The sequence below is a fragment of the Centroberyx affinis genome, unplaced genomic scaffold, assembly GCF_046629955.1.
Source record: "Centroberyx affinis isolate AG114_WGS23_722 - 3 ecotype Tasmania unplaced genomic scaffold, CSIRO-AGI_Caff_v1 ptg003191l_1, whole genome shotgun sequence".
In the NCBI taxonomy this organism is placed as follows: domain Eukaryota; kingdom Metazoa; phylum Chordata; class Actinopteri; order Beryciformes; family Berycidae; genus Centroberyx; species Centroberyx affinis.
Window position 1 is genome coordinate 45,996 of NW_027281234.1, and position 21,877 is coordinate 67,872.

The 21,877-nt window shown below is 42.3% G+C and overlaps 2 protein-coding genes across 2 annotated transcripts; one reads left to right on the top strand and one right to left on the bottom strand.

Annotated features, from left to right (window-relative positions):
- The first annotated feature begins 1,579 nt into the window (after positions 1-1,579).
- Positions 1,580-14,948, top strand: hook1 (hook microtubule-tethering protein 1). The gene is made up of 22 exons (XM_071538054.1): positions 1,580-1,686; positions 3,253-3,338; positions 4,507-4,579; positions 5,008-5,058; positions 5,663-5,795; positions 6,254-6,321; positions 6,639-6,701; positions 7,215-7,298; positions 8,910-9,073; positions 9,159-9,299; positions 9,434-9,635; positions 10,157-10,267; positions 10,391-10,478; positions 10,584-10,650; positions 10,747-10,887; positions 11,068-11,155; positions 11,520-11,551; positions 11,659-11,741; positions 11,868-11,968; positions 12,280-12,381; positions 12,523-12,591; positions 12,893-14,948. The coding sequence occupies exons 1-22, from the start codon at positions 1,642-1,644 to the stop codon at positions 13,049-13,051; spliced, it is 2,151 nt and encodes a 716-aa protein (XP_071394155.1). The 5' UTR covers positions 1,580-1,641; the 3' UTR covers positions 13,052-14,948.
- Positions 14,949-15,664: 716 nt separating this feature from the next.
- Positions 15,665-21,420, bottom strand: LOC139660019 (cytochrome P450 2J2-like). The gene is made up of 9 exons (XM_071538056.1): positions 21,149-21,420; positions 20,372-20,537; positions 20,071-20,223; positions 19,798-19,958; positions 18,940-19,113; positions 17,897-18,038; positions 16,860-17,047; positions 16,057-16,198; positions 15,665-15,840 (listed from the first exon to the last, which is right to left on the bottom strand). The coding sequence occupies exons 1-9, from the start codon at positions 21,338-21,340 to the stop codon at positions 15,665-15,667; spliced, it is 1,494 nt and encodes a 497-aa protein (XP_071394157.1). The 5' UTR covers positions 21,341-21,420.
- Positions 21,421-21,877: the final 457 nt, after the last annotated feature.

Below are 21,877 nucleotides of genomic sequence, written 5' to 3' on the forward strand. Positions count from 1 at the left end.
GGTGATTATAGGGGCATCTAAAAATAGCAGCCGTCGTTCAGTGAGGGTTGGGGCCTCGGAGTGGCAGAGATCAGGAGAGAAAACAGAGGTTTGATGGCCTACTGACAGTAAGAGAGGTCATTCCTACAGGCCATATGGGCAAAGTCCACTCTCAGGTTATGAACCCCCCATTCATACATTTACACACCTGAACCAAGTATGCTTATTGATTACTTTGTTGTATGCCCCACATTCCTACAAAGGCATTGTGGCTGAGCAGCAAGTCCAGGTTAGATATACAATAAGATTAGGCCACATATTTACATTATCTCAGCTTTGTCTGTTATAGAGCTCTGTCAATGCTTCTGTAGGGTTTGGTGGCTAATTTCTATATTGTGGCTCAAGAGTGAAGCAATGTGTGATTGATTCCTGCTCATGGGGCCGCACATGTGAGATTCCTTATCTTATCAGGGTGCACAAGTAATTTAAAAGAGTATTTGGACTCTGAATTACAATTACACACACCTTCACGTGAGTTATATTTATGGATAACGAGAGGAAGTTTACTGCCATGAGAGGAGAAAATTACCTTTAGAGAGTGGTTGGGATACTGTTAAAACAGGAAAAACATATGTATTTATTATCAATATAAGATTGGGCTAAAAAGGATGAATAATATTGCACTTCAATATATTCCATAGAAATACCTGTAAAACTGGCAATAACAATGCAGTTCAAACTGATTAGATTAGCCTAATTCTGTAATTTGGCTGTAATTTGGGGTTATGACGCCTTATATTGTATGTGGTCAAACATGTGAAATAGTTGTCCCACAAAGTTACTGCAGGTGGGGAGACAACAGTGGAGAGAAAGAAACTTACTAATCACAACACTCATCCTTACCCATTCTCTCATTGACCTACCTTCTACAAAATTAAATTATATTGAAATTATATCCTACTAGTCATCATTTTGCTGGGGACCCTGGAACTTCATCAGGGACCCTCTGGTAGCCCTCGGACCCCACTTTGGAAACCACTGCTCAGCAGATGGGGCACTGTTACCTACCAGGAAACAGTTTCCTTTTTCGTCTCCTTGGCATATTGGCAATCAAATACGATCAAATAAATGTCATATTTAACTGTTGATATGGCAAAAAAATCTGTTTCCTATTATTAAATCAACGTCCACCCTATTTATCCGTCAAATATGAGCGGCAGCCAAGGTTTAATTGTACAGGTCGGAAATGTTTTGATTTTTAACGGACTTGTGACCAGATCACGGGGGCGTGTACAAATCCCACATCGCGCTCTCTGATTGGCTCCTCAGAAGCTTAAGCGCCATCAATCTCCACAGATCTCCAAAGTGATTGGTCTCGCTGATTCATTGGCGTTTCTATCCCTTTATCCCGTTGCTACAGCTACAGCGCTACACTGCCCCCAACCAGAGTCAGCCAGCCGCAAACGTCAAACACCGAAGAAGCCGTCATTCGCGTAGATCTTACGTTGTTTTTACTGCGGAATGAGCGTCGTGCGTCCCTACGCTGCGTAACCGTCGTTAGAGATCTACCTCTCTTGCAGGTGAGGTCAAATGCAGAGGGAAGGAGCGGAAGAGCGCTGTTGACAGGTAGAGGAAACATTTGAGGATCCATAAGGGGAAGAAATGGGCGAGAACAAAACGGCTTTGGCTGACAGCCTTACAATATGGGTGAGTTTTGGTGTGTGTGTGTGTGTGTGTGTTGAGTCGTCCGATGTATGGTAGCCATGTACCTGTTTGTAGGTGTATATGTCAGCGAAAACACTCTTCCACAAGCAGTGAGCACTGATGAGGAAATATGAGAACTGTTGGGTATCGTAAATCAGTAGCAAACCATTTCCCCGTCGTTGTATCTCCTGTTTGTAGTTATATATGATTAATTCATCCCGGGCTGAGTCGCCTACACTATTAATCCACCAGTAAGAGCAAAAAAAAAAAAAACACACAACACCTCCTATAGCTCATTTTAACACATACAAAGTTGCCAGTTAGGAGACACAAAGACAATAATATCCCCCAATTTAGTTGATCCTCGTCGGATTTAGAGAGCTAATCCAATTAACCGGGAGATATTTGTGGAATGTCGCTCTTTCGATCTTTGTTTATGCAATCACATATTACCCTTGAGTAATGATTTCCATGCAGGCTTCAGTCTGCGCCTGTTTGTGCACAGTCCTTCATTTATACCGCAGCTCATATTGCACCTCTGCCTGTTCACTGAATGATTACACTATGCATCTTGGCTTGGAACCCAATTAAGTTATTTCTTAATTAGACCCAATGCCAAGTTTACAGTGTAGCCTACTGTATACCTCTTAGATGATTTTGCAAACCATTTATTTTCACGACTCTACGAAAGCCACATTAGTATTTTTATTTTTATTTTTTCACCTACTATACCCTGTCACTAAGAGAGTAAGGGTTTCATTCCAAAACACTGGCATACATCCTTCTTGGAAAAAAAAATGCTTCCTAAATTCAGGAGTCAATCAAGTCAATATTTCAAAATCACAGATGATTCTACCCTGAAGAACAACTGTTTTGTAAGTAAATGTTTCAAGATGACTCCTGACTCATAGTTACCCACAACAGATTTAACTTTAATACCAGTCATGATTTTGTCAGAGGATGTGTCACTGTTTTCAAATGTTGTATATACGGTATCTCATTTTGGAATGAAACTCTTCATACGGAGCCTGCTGTTGGTGGGACCGAACCTCAGACCGGGCAGAGCAAGTCGGCACCCTGAAATAGAATTGGTAATCACAGCGCTGCGGGATGTGCACATACCACAGCCAGACAGCTCTTGATTTATTATTTGGTAGAAGCCAGCCACGTTTGAGGAAAAAGATGTTGGCCCAGGAGTATTCTCCTACCACCGTGACGGCTGGTTGAATTATTTAGAGCTTCACTTTAGCAGACAAGCCTTTGTGTTTGTCTGTAGTTTTTATACCACTATGATCTGCACGTCCATCCATCCAATCATCCATCCATCCATCCATCCATCCACCAGTCCAGCTCTGTCCTCCATTCTCTCCTCTTTACTTCTCCTTCCCTCCTGAGTGTGTGTACTATCTAGGCACATCTGCAGTGATGTGGAGAAACCCCTCAGCGGAAACTCAGTTTATGAGGTGTGCTGCTGTATGCCGCCATCTATCTGAGACTGTGATATTCCCTCCCTGCGCTCTCCTTTTGCACCCAAATCTCACCCCTGTGTGCTCTCTGTCTGCCCCTCAGCTGCAGACCTTCAACACCCCCGCACCCTGCAGGACGGTGGAGGAGCTGACCACTGGAGCGGCAATGTCACAGGCATTGCATCAGATGTGAGAGAGCACGCACGCACACACACACGTACACACACACGCACATATTGCCTGTCCTGCCGCATTAATCATGATATGTGTGTACTCTGCAGGTACATTGTTCATTTACAGTCAGTCTTGCTTGGCTTCAGTATTTCACATCCCACACCGCAGCAGCCTGACACTTTAGTCCAGTCAGGGACACACAGGGGAAACTGATGGGACAGTTTGATGAGGTGTGACTTTTCTCAAGCACAAACTGACCCCTAGTATGTATGTATGTATGTACTTCTTTGCACAAAATTAGGGAGGTAAAATAGCATATTATGTATTTAACTCAGCTATCATAAAATACATACTTTTGTATTTGTACCAATCCACTTTTCAAGCGCCTTAAAGGAAATATCCACCCTAAAACACCTAAACACTGTTAAAACAGCCACTGGCAATGTACCTTGCATTTCTGGGACCATTTTGTTGTTTGGTGGTGTATTTTTCTTATCCCCGTGGATAACTGCCAAACGTTGATGATGTGACATCACTTCCAAATATTTTCAGTGCAGCTACAATGGAGCTTGAGGTCAAGATTTTTTTCAACTATCTAAAACATTAACGGTAAACGTCAGGTTTTGGTGTCAGTTTCTCCACCAACAGTAGCCTCAATAGACCAGAATGCAGTGCCAGCTACATGAGATGTTGTGTTTTGTGTGGGGCATGACTCCCACTCTATTGCTCTTACTATATTATTGCTATTGCTATTGGTCTCTCCCCCTATATGTATAACCCGCAGCTGAAAGCAACAAGTTCAAGCCCCTTCTCTGGGGGTTCTTGAAAGGCATTCTGGGAAATCACTAACTGAAGTAGAAGTAGAAGTAGACAAGGCAGGTTGAGGGAAAGTGGATACAACAAAAAAGTAAATTACAACACTTCATCACAAAATAACTCCTGGAATACTGAGCATCACAGATTGATGATGTGTAACAGTGTGGATTTTTCCTTTAATGGCGTGTTATTAATAAAGAATTTAGTCAGTGAGTTGATTTACTGTTGTTGACTCTCTCTCTCTCTCTCTCTCTCTCTCTCTCTCTCTCTCTCTCTCTCTCTCTCTCTCTCTCTCTCTCTCTCTCTCTCTCTCTCTCTCTCTCTCTCTCTCTCTCTCTCTCTCTCTCTCTCTCTCTCTCTGGTGCAGAGACCCAGCATGGTTCAGTGACGGATGGCTCAGTCGTATCAAACCAGATGTGGGGGACAACTGGAGACTGAAGGTACGGAGCGGTGCTGTGTCGCCCCGTCCTCCATCTGTCCTCTCTTCCTTTTCTCTTCCCACCCATACCTTGCTGACTCCCATGTTTGCTAAATCCCCCGTATGCTTCATCCCTGTCCAAGTGTCCTTGAGAATGACACTTCCCTCCTCCAAGTCTGTCATGTATATGTGATACTTGAAGTTACTACTTGCAGTGTGTATGCCATTTCATCTCTTCTTCTTTCTTTCCCTGACTGGTTGGCTGTTGCCTCTGCTGCTTCTGCTGCTCCCCTACTAAATGTTCACTTGTGTATCTGAGAAGTCTTTATTTTGTCATTGCATGAACTTAAATAGTCTTGGAAGGGACCGCTTTGTAATTCTGTGCTCTTAGTCCTTATTCTCACTTTAAAGGTGTATAACATTCCTTAAACCTGTGTGTGATCTCCTCAGATGAACAACCTGAAGAAGATCCTTCAGATGATGGTGGATTATTATAATGAGGTAAGTAGTGAGTTTGTACATAACGCCCTCTCTGTGTTTTCCATACTTATTAGACGGTTGGGAGCAGCACTTCTACAAGAGCCGGTCTCTGTGTGGTCATTCAGTTGCATGTTAGTGTGTAATGCTTTTTGCAATGCGCAGAGCTTATGGGAATTGCAGTTTGCACTGTTTTAGCGGCACAGAGCCCCAAGAGCCTTGTTTAAGGGAAATCCAGTGTACGAAATCCAGTGTACCAGTGCCTGTATGAGTGGACACTCGTACACCAGGCAGTACAGTAGAAGTCAATCAAGCAGCAACCATCTCGAGGTTGGTGTGTAATACATCCACATACCAGGAAGCAGCTCGCTGATTTTCTAACTGTAGTGGCTGAGTCAGCGCATTAAGTGAATTAAAGTGAATTAAATATTTTGTTCAGCGATCCTGTTAGTTAAAACAACACTGTGCTACCACAGCACTTTGGTGTGAACAGGTGGAGGTTTTAAAGTCAACATGGTTTCACTCACTCCAAGTTACGCATACCCTTACCCCACCCCTCCACCCGAGCACCTACAAAGCACTAGCGCACTTGTTACTGAGTGTGTTTGTTTTCTCTCTGGCCCATCAGGTCCTCTCCCACCAGATCTCAGACTTCCCCCTGCCTGATCTGGCCCTGGTGGCAGAGCATTCAGACCCCGTGCAGCTGGGCAGGCTGCTGCAGCTCATACTGGGCTGTGCTGTCAAATGTGAACGCAAACAAGGTACATGGCTGTTGACGAACGCACACACCCCCACACCCACACACTTAAATCCATATGTGTGCACTAATAAAACTAATTAAACACACAACCTAATTAAACACAGATATTCAACATCTATACATGCATTGCACAGTGTATAGCTAAGAAAGAGAAGTTTGGTAAACCCAGTTAGGCTACTTGAGTTTCTGAGTCCAACAATGTATTATTATTGTCCTGCCAAGCCACTGACAAAGGCAGAGCCAAGCGGGCACCCGGCTGGGAACTCAATGAGGGCAGTGTTACATATTTAGTCATTTGGAAGTGGGACACAGACACGCTGAAAAATACTGAAAATATCATTAGTGGCGACTCTTTCCTCTCATATATATTCAGTTGGTGTGTGTGTGTGTGTGTGTGTGTGTGTGTGTGTGTGTGTTTTAACACATGTGCATGATGAACCTGTCTCACTTCCTTGCCAGAATACATTCAGATCATCATGACCTTGGAGGAGTCGGTGCAGCATGTTGTCATGACAGCCATCCAGGAGGTCAGTCAGCTTTGGATCAAGTTTCTCTCTCACTCATAGTGGAGATATAAAAAAAAACAACTTTTATTTATCCAGGGAAGGTTTGCTGTTGTGCTTTTTTGAGTAAAGCCCTGCAGTCTTTGAACTTTGGCCACAGAGCAGCTTCACTGTAGCTGTGTGGAGGTGAAGTGCCTGTCTCAAAGGCACTTCAGTAGTAGTAGTAGTTGTTGTTAAGGGAGGGGAAAGCGTAACCTTGTATCAGTGTATAATAGCTCGAGGACTTTGCAGCTCTTTTATGTGTCTGTGTAATCAAATCCAGTGTCATTTTTTCTCTTCAGCTCATGAGTAAAGAGACCATGGCCCAGTTTGGAGCCGAGCCGTCAGGGGACTTGGAGCATCAGGTCAGTGTTAATAATACAGACATCCATCTGAATGGGAGAGCTTTACAGGTTCAGCTCAGTATTAGGGGTATATTGCCCCACCTAATTATTTCTGCCAACTTCTGTTTCAAAAGACTAATGCAAAAATATTATCCTGGTGAGGGGAAAAAAAAACACAATTTCTACATTTGTAAGCTGTCATGTTATTGTGTCAGTAATATTGGTACCACCTGATTAAAATCCACTAACCAGGTAAATTCAGAGGTACGTTCCTAATGGCCACTAGTCACCTAAGTAGGTGACTTTGAAAACAATCAACACCATATTTGTTGTGGGGTCCAGGGGTCGACTTTAACCACTGCAAATGTAACAAAATGGGCTATTTTTCTACCTTACATCTGTGGAAGCTGATGAAAGCCAACAACTCTCGTCCCAAAATTTCTGGCACAGCCATATGCATGGGACTCATGTGAATGCTGTATTTCTGTTTGTTTGTGTATGTTAGTTAATGCTGCTCTTCCTTCATGTGTCCAGCTGAAAAAGACACTGGAGGACCTTGCTGAGCTTTTAGCAGAGAAGGAGGAGTTGGCCCAACGGTGTCAAGAGCTGGATGTACAGGTGAATATACAGTTCATACATACACACACCCTCTCTGCAAACAGAGATGATCACCTCTGCTCCACGTTTTTATTTACTGCTTGAGGAAAAGAATATATATTGAACTCCCCTGTCTAACCCTGTGTAGCCTAAACGGTCTTGAGTGAGATTAGAGATTCAGCCCACCATATCTGTTAGACACACACATAAAAACACTCATGCATGCCTCTGGTACAGTATAAACCAGAGTTGTGTAATTCGCTGTAATGCTTGAGTCCATTGTCTGGAGCTGCTGTGGCAGAAGGACAGTGGGCTGACAGACTGGGCGAAACTCTGAGCCCGTCGCTTTGCTCGCTCCCACGCTGCTGGGATGACCAGCCCCAGTCTGCTGCTGCTGGGCTGCCTCAGCTCTGTTCAGACAAACTAAACACACAGGCACTGATGTTCTGTTCAACTGGACTCTCGACAGATTGAGTTGTTCTGTCCCCAGTCTCACTCATCTGTGGTCACAGTGAGGTAAGTCCAACATGGCTGACCGTTCGGCCAAACTAAACCCGTCTAAACCAGCTGCCCGCTCGCTTCCTAACCCGGCTAACGGATAGCTCAGTCAGGATTCTGCTCTACATTAGCTATGCTGTGTGTATTTAATATTCTGCTTAGTCGTTATTTGTATTGTTTCAGTTCACACAGGCACCTGTGTCGGCATGATAAAACCGTTTTGTGGTCATGTTTTGGTCAAAGCAGTATGATGTGGCCTCACATATTTTGAAATACACCTTGATTTATGGAAATAATGATTATGCTCCATAGGAGAGGAGCATGGAGAGGAAAGGCATTTATATGGTGTAAGTGTAGTTTGTAATGTTGTTTTTTAAGGCACTGTTCCGAGAGCTTGTTTACTCGACTGTTTTTGCCGAGTTGCTATACACACACTATACAAGACTATTTCTCAAAACAATGGCAAGTTCATCTCTGACAAACACTCCAGTAGCCAGTATTAAAAAATTACAAATCAGGGAAATGATGGACGAGAGGTGGAACTAACCAGCCATGTATTAACATTTGTTTGCTTAAACAGCAAATCAACACTAAGTCACACAGGGCAGAAAAATTGCACTGCTCTCTATGGGTGAAACCTTCCAGCATGTTGCACTTCTGGCCACACCTCAATCAGTGATGTTAAAAGAGGTGTTTTGCCTTTGACAGCTGATGCAAAACACCTGCTTGACATCACTGATTGAGGTGTGGCCAGAAGTGCAACAAGCTGGAAGGTTTCACCCATAGAGAGCAGTGCAACACCGATTTTCTGCCCTGTGTGATTTAGTGTTGTTTGCTCTGTAAGGTGCAGTTTTTCTGCATTCTGCTTCCAACATGGATTAACTGCATTGTTTGTTTTAACTGCTGGGGAGACGAAGAGAGTTATCTTTAATGAATGGGGTCTGTTTTTTCATGCTGAGATGAGATGTGCTGCTTTGCATGAAATAATTGGCCAAGGAAGGGATTTTAAATTCACAAAACGTTCTTGCTGACTTGACGCAAAGATTGTTGTTTGTGTAGGCATTAATTCACCATAACTTTAAATGTATGTATCACTGAAGAAAGTCTGTCTAATACCTTTCTGTACCTGGCCAGGTGACTGTCCTTCAAGAGGAACGGAACAGCCTATTGGCTGAGAATGACGTCCTAACAGACCGTGCCAATCAGCTGGACTCGTTTGACGACCCGAGCACGCCTTCAGGAAGGAAACACAGCCAGTTACAGCAGCAGCTAGAGGCACTGCAGGAGGAGAACTTCAGGTGTGTGTTTGTGTATGTATTTACATGTGTTTGAACAGCCAATCATTCTGCCTGCAGGAGAATCATGTGCATGTGCATCTTTTAGGTTGGAGGCTGCGAAGGATGACTACCGTATCCACTGTGAAGAGTTGGAGAAGCAGCTGATTGAGGTTCAGCACCGCAACGACGAGCTCACCAGCCTGGCAGAAGAATCTCGAGCGCTCAAAGACGAACTGGACATTTTGAGGTGTGTGTGTTTGCATTTGTATGTGTCCATCATTTCCTTTTCTCTTTTATTCACACTGTATATGTATGTTTTGAGCAGTCTGGAACATGTGACTTGCTGCTGAATGCTGTATTTCTGTTTGTGCACGCGTATAGGAGCTGCTCAGATCGTGCGGTGAAGCTGGAGGCTTCGGTGGAAACGTACAAGCGTAAGCTGGAGGACCTGGGCGACCTGAGGAGGCAGGTGAAGCTGCTGGAAGAGAAGAACATGACCTACATGCACAACACTGTCAGCCTGGAGGAGGAGCTGCGCAAGGCCAACGCTGCCCGTGCGCAGCTGGAGACGTACAAGAGACAGGTAAATTACATGCAAACACAGGGATGGAAATGAAGCACACCCACTCAGGTGATTTTGGGAATAAGCGAGTCCAGAAATAGAACTCGCCAGGTTTGCAAGTGAGATTGTCAGACCATAAACCACGTAGAAGTTCCATAAATCAACATTTATTTATGGTGTTTATAGAAATGTCACAGTCATCTGCATGCTATTTGAGGAGTTCCACCTTAAAAATCAAGATAATGCCACTATTTCTGTCAGCCAATTGGATGTTCTGTAGCTTCAGCTGAGGTAAATTAAAGTGAGCAAAACTTCTGCGAGTAAATGCTCTTTGACAGAACTGCAAAGCAAATGCATCCATTTTGGTCCAATATTTATGTTCCACCCCTACACACACACATACAGAAACACGTCACATATTTTGTATGCCAAGAAAAGACCCAAATTGCATATTAAATGCCACATACTAGTAGAGAGTGGGTTTAGTTTGAGCTCTGTTTTTTTGTTAGTTTGTGTATGTGTTCATGCATGCTTGCTGTCAGGTCCAGGAGCTGCACAGGAAGCTGTCTGAGGAGACGAGGCGGGCGGACAACCTGGCCTTTGAGATGAAGAAGTTTGAGGAGAAGCACGAAGCCATGATGAAGGAGAGAGAGGTACAACAGCTTTTAAATGTGACAAGAAGAAATGAACAGGGATTTTATCCCTGGCTGTGGAATCGCCCTTTTCTAACCTCAGCACTGTTTAACATCTCTCTCCCTCCCTGATGCCACCACTAGAGGATCATCATTGAAAGAGACTCTCTGAAGGAGACCAATGAGGAGCTGCGATGCACACAGGCTCAGCAGAGCCAGCTCTTCCAAGCAGGTATCTCACTGGATAGTCAGATCTGACACTGTAATGGTGCTGCTTAGAGGCTCGTTTGAAGCAGTCACTTTGCTATTCTAAAGTGCATGTACTCTTCTCTCCTAGGGATGATTCCTGCTGGCAGCCCCAGCCATGAGAACCTGGCAGCTGAGATACTACCCATTGAGTACAGGTAATGGAAACTGCTTCTGACAACATGCGTTTGTTTTCTGTATCTACAACAAAGTTTCTGTGAATACTGACCTTATACGATTCTGATTGTTCACAGAGAAAAGTTCATCAGGCTACAGCATGAGAATAAGATGCTGCGAGTGCAGCAGGAGGATTGTGAGAGAGAGAAGATCGCTGACCTACAGGTCCAGCTTGAGGAGGCACACAGGACACACAGTGAACTGGACACTGAGAACAGGTGGCTAGTTAAGGGCTTTTGTGGGTCAGCCAGTCATGCAAAAGATAGCTCTTAGGTTCTTTCATCAAATAGTGCTGGTGCTTTGCAGGTCCTACTGTTTCTGTTATATATATTGTGCGTGCTGATACATACTGTGTACTTTTTTTTAAAAATTCTGTTTTTCCTGTTTTTTATCTGCAGATTGAGCCGAGAGCGGATTAGTGAGCTGCAGCAGCAGGTGGAAGACCTCCAGAAGGCTCTGCAGAGTCAGGCAGCCAAGCCTGATGATGTGAGTGTGCCAACATGCACTGGCACAAATACAGAGAGAATGTCCTGCAGAGTTCATCTTATCAGGCCATGTGGTCTTTGAGCTGGCATGGCATTACTGCAGACCACAAACATGCAAATAACTTTACATTTATGTTGTCAATCAAATGGATTTAGGTTCTGGTAAAAAAAAAAACACCCACAAAGCATTGTTGTTGATTTTTTTATTTTACAGTGTAAGCTGTGCTATTTATTGCTTTGAGCAAATGGTAACCTCTGTGTGTGTGTGTGTGTGTGTGTGTGTGTGTGTGTGTATATATATATATATATATATATATATATATATATATATAAATGTTTTGACATTCATGCGTTTTTATTTTCAGTCGAATTTGAAGCGGAAACTTGATGCCCACATGTAAGTATAACTCTCATTGTCAGTGCTTTGTGGTTGAGAGATGTAAAATGCATTTCCATGTTTTCCAGTAGAGGGAGGTAAAGGAACAGCCCTCTGTGTTTTCCCAGGGTGCAGCTGAACGAGGCTCAGGATGAAATCATGAAGAAGAAAGAGCTGCTGGAGGACCTGCAGCCGGACAACACACAGACCTGTAAGTCTGATGTCACCATCATCACAACACCACTGCAACACTTAGAATGGGAAACACACAATCTGGTCTCCAATCTTACAATATTATTGAAATGACGCCTCTCATAATTTCTTGTATATCCCTAAGCACTGAGGCTGGACGAGCTGATGGCTGCTCTGAAGAAGAAGGATGATGACATGAGGGCCATGGAGGAAAGGTACAAAATGTACCTGGAGAAGGCTCGCAACGTGAGTGAACACAACAACCGGATTTAACATCACTTGTCCTTTTGTGTTTTATTCTTATGTCCCTGTTTTCAATTCACCTGTAGCATTTTTGGTTATTATTGGTTCTTATTGTATTGTTGTTTGTAAAGCACTTTGTGACAGTGGTTTGAGAGTTGTTATACAAAGATTTTCATTATTTTATCATTGATTGATATTTTTACCTGCTCCCTTTCCATGGGCTGGAATACATCAGAGAGAGAAATACTGGAGATTTGATTCCAGTAGTTTGATCTGACTGATCTACAGTATTGTCCTTTCTTTCCTGCTTTCAGGTGATCCGAGCCTTGGACCCTAAACTGAATCCAGCCACCGCTGAGATCCAGGCCCTGAAGAACCAGCTGTCGGACCGGGACAAGCGGATTCTCAGCCTGGAAGTAAATCCACATACATTTGACCTTTTCATGCCCACAGTCTTTGCTGTCTGAGTGTTTGTTAAACCAACATACAGGATATTGATTTAGAGGACCTGTTTTCAAACGTAACTGATGCTGGTGGTTTCATTTTGTGTCATTTAGCGTGAATGTGAGCAGGCCAAGCTAAGAGAGTATGAGGAGAAGCTGATTGTCACAGCGTGGTACAACAAGGTAAGATGGGATCAGAACAAAGATGAACTGATTTTTATTCTGTTTCATAAAATAGTTCAAGAAACTGCATCTTTACTTCCTTGATTTGATGTATTTCCTGTTGAAACAGGATGTTGGGGTGGGACATAATGCAGTGAGGGATCATTCAAAAGTGTAAACCAATGGAATATCAGTTTATATCACTTTAACATTTACTGCATACAAGATTAAAACAAAGTATGAAATGGGCAAACGGGAGTAACAGTAAATGGACGATTTCTTGTCTAATGAAGTGGAAAACGCTGCCTTTCTCCCTCCTCAGAGTCTGAGCTTTCAGAAGTTGGCCATCGAGTCGCGTCTTGGGGGCCGCGCCTCCTCCCTGGTGCCCCCCGGCCAGTCCTTCTTGTCCCAGCAACGGCAAGTCACAAACGCCACACGCCGGGCGCTTTCCATCAGCGTGCCTGCCACCACCTCCAAGTAGACCCCCACCCCCCCCACACACCCGACTCCACAGATCACAGAGCCGAATGTCTCACATTATTCAATAGGGGAAAATTGTGAGATCGAGCCCGAGTTGAGCCTCTAAGACTCCGCCCTTGACCCCCTTGTTCCCTCCCACAAGTGAGCACTCAAGTGACCTTAAATGCATCAGCTCTCTGCCCTTGGGGAGGGATCAAGGATGAGCTGACTCGGATCAATGAGCACTTACTTATCAGACACAAACCCATAGGTCATCCTCTGGAGTTTGTAGCGTACTATCCCACTGTACACTGGCTGTAACCTTACATAGAACATTAACCCACAACCTTTGTTCACCTCACTAGCGACAGCAGTGCACACTGTCCTGACAATCAACATACAGCGTATTTTCCTCAACCCCCCTGTTAGCTTAGTCAACAGCAGACTCAGTTGAATACTTACTTTTTATAATCAATTAGCCTTGGTTCTCTTGTTTCCTGTCATGCTGTATATTTGATCAGGAATGAGGGAAATGTACATGAATGCTTAACAATGTTCAAAATTGGAGCCTAAAATATGAATGTGGTCTTTGAAAAGTGTGACTTGAACGCTAATGCCAGCTAAATGTAACTTCAGATGATTTTTAATGTAAGTACAATCGCACCGCCATACTATGCAGCGAAGGGGGTACTAACATTGTCATCCAGCAGACTAATGAAAGACAAATGAGCTTTACACATTTTTGAGAAAACGCTATGGGATAGCTATATTTGGTGCTGGCCACCAACAGCTCTTTAACAGCAAATATGAGTGCATTACATTTTTCTTTTACTAAAATGGAGCAAGCCCATCCTACTAAGCTGTGAATATGCTGAAAAAGTCATATTAACTGACGAACCTCTGAGGTGCTGCAACAACAGATCTTTAATCAAATAAGAAATCCAGGACCAGTGTGTGTATCATTTATTTTCTACACTTCAAACTGTGATTTGACTTGTCTACTGGCAGCACGCTCAAAATAAAACTGTTAGGCCTTTGTGTTCTCTGAACATCTTGAACCTAACTTGGTAGTGAGTAATCAACAGGATAATCTAAGAAGTTGTACAGCTCTACTGTAAACATGATTTTAACACCAGCTGATCTAAATTTTAGAACCAGGTTAAGCGTATATACAGTACCTGCAAATTGTAACTTCATCATTTAAATTACTTGATATTAGATACCATCATGGACATGTTTGTGTATTTTTTGGGCTATGGTAGGTCTTTATGGTAGATCTTTGCTTTTAAAGTCGCAGTTTGACATGCATATCCATGGTGCTGAATATAATCAATATAGTTTCTCAACCCATATTGTCTTTTGGGGCATGAACCAGTTAAGGGTCCCATCTTGTGGTCCCGTGGAAGAGCGCTGTAGAAAAGCAGTTGTTCTCTTTGATATTGTAGGTGAATGGCTATCCAACCTAATGGTGAGTTTTAAGTTAAAGTACTGTAGTTGTAAAACATGAAATGGCTGCTGATTGCCTTGTCATTTTGTATGTTTGCAAGAACACTGGAAAGGCATTCTGTTGTGACAGTTTTGCCGTTTTGTGATCTACAGATCTATGTTAAAGCTTTTATTTTCCTTTGAAGTGGATGATTCTTGTAGATTTGCTGATTTATAAGCAACGGCATTTATATAAAAGTAAGAACTACGATCAAACATAGCACTGCTCAGAAACTACATGTTTGTGTTTGTGTATAAATGAAGAAAAGTGAGTAATGAATTATGAAATTTTATGAATTTAAGGAGTTGGAATTTTAAAGCCTTTGGTTTTCTTGTGGAAAAAAAATAAATAAATGCATTTCTTTTTCAAAGGTGTGTTTTGCAGTCATTAGCATCGCCCTCAGTTTGGGTCCAAAGAGGATTGAGAGAAAGCTGATGTTGTGAAGTAATTTGTTGACAGAAGAAAAGCATGGCACTGGCAGGGAAGATCACAAATTCCCGGCCTTGTGTCACCTGTACAAACACTGATGTATTGCATCATGTCTGGCCTTGGCATAACTGAGCCAGCTGGCCTTTATGTAATTATATTTGTTTTGATTTACAGTGGGCAATAGTCCAACTGATGCCTTCATATACAATGACAAACAGGTATGGATACACATGATCGACAAGCTGTTCATTGAACTCTTGTTATGATAACATTTGAACTCTGAAAGGAGGGAGAGCTTTTGCTGCCCCTCCTGTCTGTCCTGGTTACATATAGTAGTAACTCAGCTGTGTTCAATGTCAGCGTTGGAAAAAGTATTCATCACTCAGTTATAATACATTAAACACTCTGGGAATACAACATGCTGTAGTTACACTTAAATTGCTATTGTAATTATCTCAACTTGCCATCTCTTCCATCATTACACACATACTGTAAACATTGTGCTTAATAGTGAACGCAGTCTCTACTGGAGTGGGTCAGATGAAGCTGAATGGGGCTTGATGGAAATTCTAGGCTCTATTAAGTTTTGGTTTTGACTGTTTGAGGAAAGCTAGCCACACTTGCACCTTCGTACATTAGATGCCATCTAATGTGTTTAACTTGATCTAACTCGTTAGCATTACTGTAGCGTACAGTCCATAGGGAATATGCTGCAGGGGTTCAGCGGGCCTTGGCGTAGATCTTGAAGGGGTGCGGTGAGCGTGTGGCTCCGATGATCCCTTCTGTCCTCAGCTCTGCTCCCTCCAGAGTGGAGAAAGAGAACTTCTGGAATAAACTGACGAAAAACAAGAACAGCTCCATTCTTGCCAAGCCCTCTCCCAGACATGCACGCTTTCCTGGGGAAAACAAACAAAATGCAAAAGCAGGCTAGGGTCATGAAAATGTGTCTTACCCTCTCAGCATACTCTCACTATGCATCCACAGACACACATCTACTACATCTTTTCTATAACCTGCATCACTTTATTCCTCATGGTCAGTTTCTACAGAGTGGTTGGGGTTAGTTCAGTATCAAATCAAGGTCTAAGTATTCAGTTTAATGTCAAAGTTACCTGCAGAGAAAGGCAAGAAAGCGTCCCTCCTCACAAACTTGCCATCGGCATCCAGGAAGTGTCCAGGGTTGAAAGTGTCTGGAGTCTCCCATTCATGCTTGTCAAACAGCACAGAGGTCAGGTTGGGCATCAAAGAGGTTCCCTACACACCACACAAGAAAACACTCAACCTCGTGTACTGACTCAAGTGTGCAAATGGCTGGTTTGTATTTACAGCAAGGAAGCACAGATTTGATGGTAATCCTCTATGGGAGCAACTTTTATGTAGAATGTTTTTTTTTCTTACAAAATTCTACAGGGAGAGGAAACCAGTTCAGCTGTTTGAGTGCAGTCATACATTGGTGACTGGGTCAAGTCAACAAGCTGGTGTTAACACAGTAAAGAGATGGCTTATAGTCACAGGGTCACTGCTGAAAGGATGACACAGGCAGTATTGTGTTTGTCAGGTTATGTGACGCTGCCCATATAGTTTTGTAACCTCAGTGAATCAACAATTATGTGTCGTGAAATATTCTTATTGTCTCGACTATTTCAGGAGAATTTTAAGTGTCAGAATACTCTTCAACCAACAGCAATAAAACAACTATTGACTTATGCATGCACATAAATACTTTTGGTATAAAGCAACCTCCCAGTGTTGTGTTCACCCTGAGTATGTTGACAGGTACAATATTTGCAGCAGCAACACTGGCTGACATTCCCCACGTACAAGATGCCATGTTGTTTTCCAAGAAACATGGAACATGGACACAACCAAGCTAGTTTAGACTACTTCAGTGACTGAGGTCTATGAATAGATGCACCTTGGGTATGAAGTAACCCCCCAGCGTTGTGTCCTTGGCGGCCATCCTGAGTCCGTTGAGAGGAACAATGTTTCCCATCCTCTGGATCTCATGGATGACAGCATCAGTGTAGGGCATGTTGGGTCTGTCGGCCATAGTGGGCTGGCGGGTCTGTCCAATCACTCTGTCTATCTCAGCCTGGACTTTCTCTAGGTAGTGAAATAGAAGGATTTAAGGTAATTGCAATTGCGAAAAAAAGGTTCAGGATGGCAATTTGATCACTTCACCTGCTCTATCCCCTTTATAGGCCAAAGCATGTCTATCTCTGCCTGGACTTTGTCTAGGTAGTGAAATGGAAGTTAGTTTTTAATTGGATCAATTAAACTGACTTCTTTCTAAACACAAATTTAAGTTGGGTGGTGTATGACAACTCAGGTATGATGATAGTCTTGTATGGCTATACATACACATACACGTCTATATACATAGACATAAGCACAGGTTGTTTGGACAATCCCAGACTTTAAAAAAAAGTGGAAATAAGATCTTTGTCAGAAAATGCTTTTGTCAGGCTCGTTCTCAGTTATAACAATGTCATCCATGTGGACTAAACCGGCCAAATGGTGATAATGTGATGGTTTATTAATCCCCATAGGTAAATTCTCTTTTCACTTTAACACCAGCTTTTGATCAGCTACTGAGCTCCTCTGAGTTAGCAGCGATTCAATGTCTTGCTTAAAGACACTCAGCAAGGCAGATGGCTGCTCACACAGGAACTTGAACATGAGTCCTCCAGTTGAAGGACAGTCTCCCTACTCAGTGTGTCACCCCCCGGCCCAAATGAATGGACATACATCTGTTAACCTGTGAATCTGTCAGTAGTCAACATAGTGAGAATCCTTTCAAGCCCACAGGAGCTCTGTATTAACATGAGGACAACGTACAGTAGTATCTTTAACCTTCAACATGTCTTCTTATCTATATTCTACTCTGTGCTGCTGCAATGACCCAATTTCCCCACTGGGATCATTCAAGTTTCTTCTTATCTGAACACTCACCCTGGACACGGGGGTGCTTGATGAGATAGATGAGGCCCCACTGTAGCGTCTTGGATGTGGTTTCAGTGCCAGCCAGGAACAGATCCAGACAACACAGAACCAGGTTGCCTTCGTAAAAGCCCAGTTCACGGTTTCCTTTGTGCTGTCAGGCAGATTGGAGGGATAGATGAGTGGGCAAACATACTGTCAGTTTATAGAAGGGATCATTTTGGTTCTTAGCACTGATTGAATGAGACACATTCAGAGCCATAAAATGCCCGGTAATCACACACCTGTGACCCTGTAACAGTTAATTTAAATTGTAATGCACTAACCTAAATTCACCACTCATACTGCTACTTATGTGTCCCTTAGTTTAGCTAATGAAGAAGAATTACTGTATTTTGCTTGGCAGAAGAATAACGTTTAATTACTATTTTTTTAAATGATCAATTAAAAAAAAAGATTGATTGAACATTTGCATTCTTTCTTTTAAATACAATGATGTTAGTGCAGTTTTATAAAAGCAATGAGATCCAGCTTTGTGTCATGCCTGACAAGACAGAAGCTGTTCTAAAATACCCAAGGAAACACCTGTGACCACATTTTCCGCAGCCTGTGGTTAATGTACAAACTGAAAATCATACCAACACTACAACTGTATCGCTTGGCATTAAGTTATGAGTGTTTAAAGGGCAAATCGACACTAAATCAGTCATCAATGATGTCAAAGCCGGTGTTTTGCCTTTGGCAGCCGATGCAAAACATCTACTTTGAAAACATTGACTAAGGTGTGGCCAGAAATGCAACATGCTTCAGTTTCAACCCATAGAGAGCAGTGCAACGCTTTTCTGCCTCATGTGATTTAGTGTTGATTTGTTCTTCGATTAAAAATATTTTAAAGTTTAAAGTTAGCTTAGTTATGTGACTTTAAGTAAGCCACTTAAGGCTGTGCATTACAGTGATTTTAGAACAAATACTGTAAGCTGTTGTTGGGCACAACAAGAAGTGGAGTCAAGACAGACAGGTGAACAGATGGACATGGTGGTCATGGTCTTCCATACTTTCTCCTCTATGAGGAAGGTGTCGATGTAATCTCGTGGTTTGCTGGGGTCCAAGTCCAACTTGTGTCTCTCTATCTCTCCACTGATAAAGGCCTCCAAGGATTTACTGTGGCTGAAGATGTCATTGTGAGGCCCTGGCAGGTGCTTCATCAGTCTGGGGAACGCATCGTAAAGCTGTTTGGAGAGAAAACAGAGGAATTATTCAATGGGGTTGTTTTTATCCATGAGCTACTTAAGCGATATTGAAGAGATATTACTATAGCTCATGACTTTTAGTTAACACAAGACAAATGAGTCCTTGCAGTGACAAATCTGCATAAAAAAGAATCAAAAATAATCTCAAATTACTTTTAAAAAAATTGCTATTATTACTTGATGAATAGCTTTGTTTATACAACTGTTGTTATATAATGTATATTTAATTTATATTTGCCAATTTCTTCTTTACTCTGATTATTCTTAGGCTAGTGTAAGTTTGCAGTGAGTCTGCTAAAAATCAACTGGATGGAGGCAGATTACTGAAAACACAACTCACTACAAGAGCAAAAAATAGGAATGAGTGTTGAAAATTTTAGTTGAAATCATCTAACAACAAAAAGACACAGGCACCAATCAAAACACAGGAAATAAGTAACTAACTCTAACCCTCAGTAAGTACAAAGAAAGCTTAAGACACTATTGGTAACTAATTGTTTTATGAAATAATTCCATGTAATAATTAAACAACAGAAATATATTGTAGAAAAATAACAATAATCATGCAATCTTCACAATAAATGTAAAATAAAATATTTCTTCTTTTGAGTAGATGCATCCATGCTAGTTTAGCTGTGTGTCTGAGCTGCTTCTGCATCCTACCTGAGCCCATATGGAGCCTTCTAGATAGACCATCTCCGTCAGGTTCGTCAGCATGGTCTGGAAGTTGTGGTCACTGTAGTCGAACCGTCTCCCAAACACTATCTGGCAGATGATGTTGGACACAGCGTTGTTGAACAGGTGCACAGGGTTAAATGGTTCACCTGAACAGAAGAAAGGTCTTTTCAAACAGCACCATCAGAAATAGTACACTGTGATTATTTTAGTTTCATTGTCTTTTTTTGCTCTCTCTTCCATTTTGTTCTTTTTGCCAACCTTTCTCCTTCTCCATCCCCTCCTGTAGATGACGACTCTCCTCACAGATGCTCTGCTCCATGGAGCTCTTACCCAGACCAAAGGTTCGTAATGTAGTCATGGCAAAACGCCGCTGTCTCCGCCATACCTGCCCATTACTGAAGAAAAGACCCGCTGAGACAGAAAGGAACAAAACAATTGTGTTCAGGCAATAGGAGGGAGGTTGATCACCTGAGTTCTGATGTACTGTGTGTGTGTGTGTGTGTGTGTGTGTGTGTGTGTGTGTGTGTGTGTGAGAGACCAGTCAGGCTGCTTGATTCACCTGAGTTCCCTGAATAAAGTCTGGTTACCATCGGGCTGTAAGGCCGATCCATGAAGTTATCGGCCTGTGTCACTATGGCTTCCTTCACCATCTTGTACCCAGACACAAACACTGTTTTGTCTCTTCCCAGACGCATGCAGAACACATTCCCATAAACATCAGCGAGCTGTGGATGCAGGAGCAGATAATAAGTCCCCTGTTGTCCAGCATGTGACTGATAAAATGCATGTCTCAGGACAATATTTTCAAAACAATGTGACTTGCAATCAACAGGTTTTTAACATTGTTTTCTTTGTTATATATATGCTTTTTATTGTCATTAGTTATCTATTTCATTTGCAACAAGGTTTCAATAAATTGTAAATATGACACTTTTTTTTTTTCTTTTTAGTGAATGAGTGTCCACCCATTTTTTTTATTACTTTCCTACGCCATCTCTGTATTTTCTGTTGGAGAAAAGTCATACAAATTTAGACATTTAGGTAAGTTATGCAAACTCTGCTGCTGTATAGTCAATGGTGTTATGTTTGAGGGAACTATTTCATATGAGCCAGTGACAGTAGCCTAGTAATGCAGGGCAGTTATTACTGATTAGCTGATTATTTTTTTCTATTGGACATTCTCAGGGTGTTCAAATGCCCTACTTCAGGATCTTAAAATGTTTGCCATAAGTAATCCAGAAGCACAGAATGATTTACAGTGCTTTCAGGCTTTTTTTTACTCTCCTCATGTAGGCTACTCTACATGTGCATATGGAAATTCCTTGATGCTGCTTACCTTGGTTAGGTAAATGTGAGGCTGTTGAGTATCAATGCTGAACACATTTCCTAAAAGAGGGAGAGCTGGTGGTCCCGGAGGAAAGTTGGGTGGATTCCTTTTCATAAGAAAATAAGCAATCAGGAGAAGGGCAAAACTAAAAAGCAGTATTCCGTTGAGGTCAAGCCCCAGAAACAGATCACAGAGCCACATTGTGAAGCAGAGTGAGTGAAAAGGAGGGCGAGAGACTGGTAAGTATCAATGTTTGGCCCCTCACTTGCTCCACCATTCATTCCTAGTTAGAGATGGGGCGGTACTGCGCTGACTCCCAACTTATGTAGATGTGATGATCTATGTGCATAACAGAGAGAGTGGAGACATCCCTTTATTCACCAAATAAAGAAGACTATAGAGTACAGCAAGAGAGAAAAAGCTGAAAACAGACTAAAACATACACACCATAATAAAAAAAAAGAGGAAAAAACAAAAAGCTTTCAACATGGTGCTGCCTTGTAAGCCCGGATCTTCTCAAAGATGAATAAATCTTGAATTGCTGTGGAAAAGTAGCTTGATACTGTTATGTCCAACTGACCAAGGTTTTTAGTTTTATTTTTTCCCTTAAGCAGACCTTCAAAAGAAAAAGACATCATTGGTCATGAGTATCTACAAAATCGTTGACTCTTATGGTGTGTGAAGTTTTACTTTTAACCTCTTTGTTCTGAGAGAAATTTCAATTATCATGAACCATAT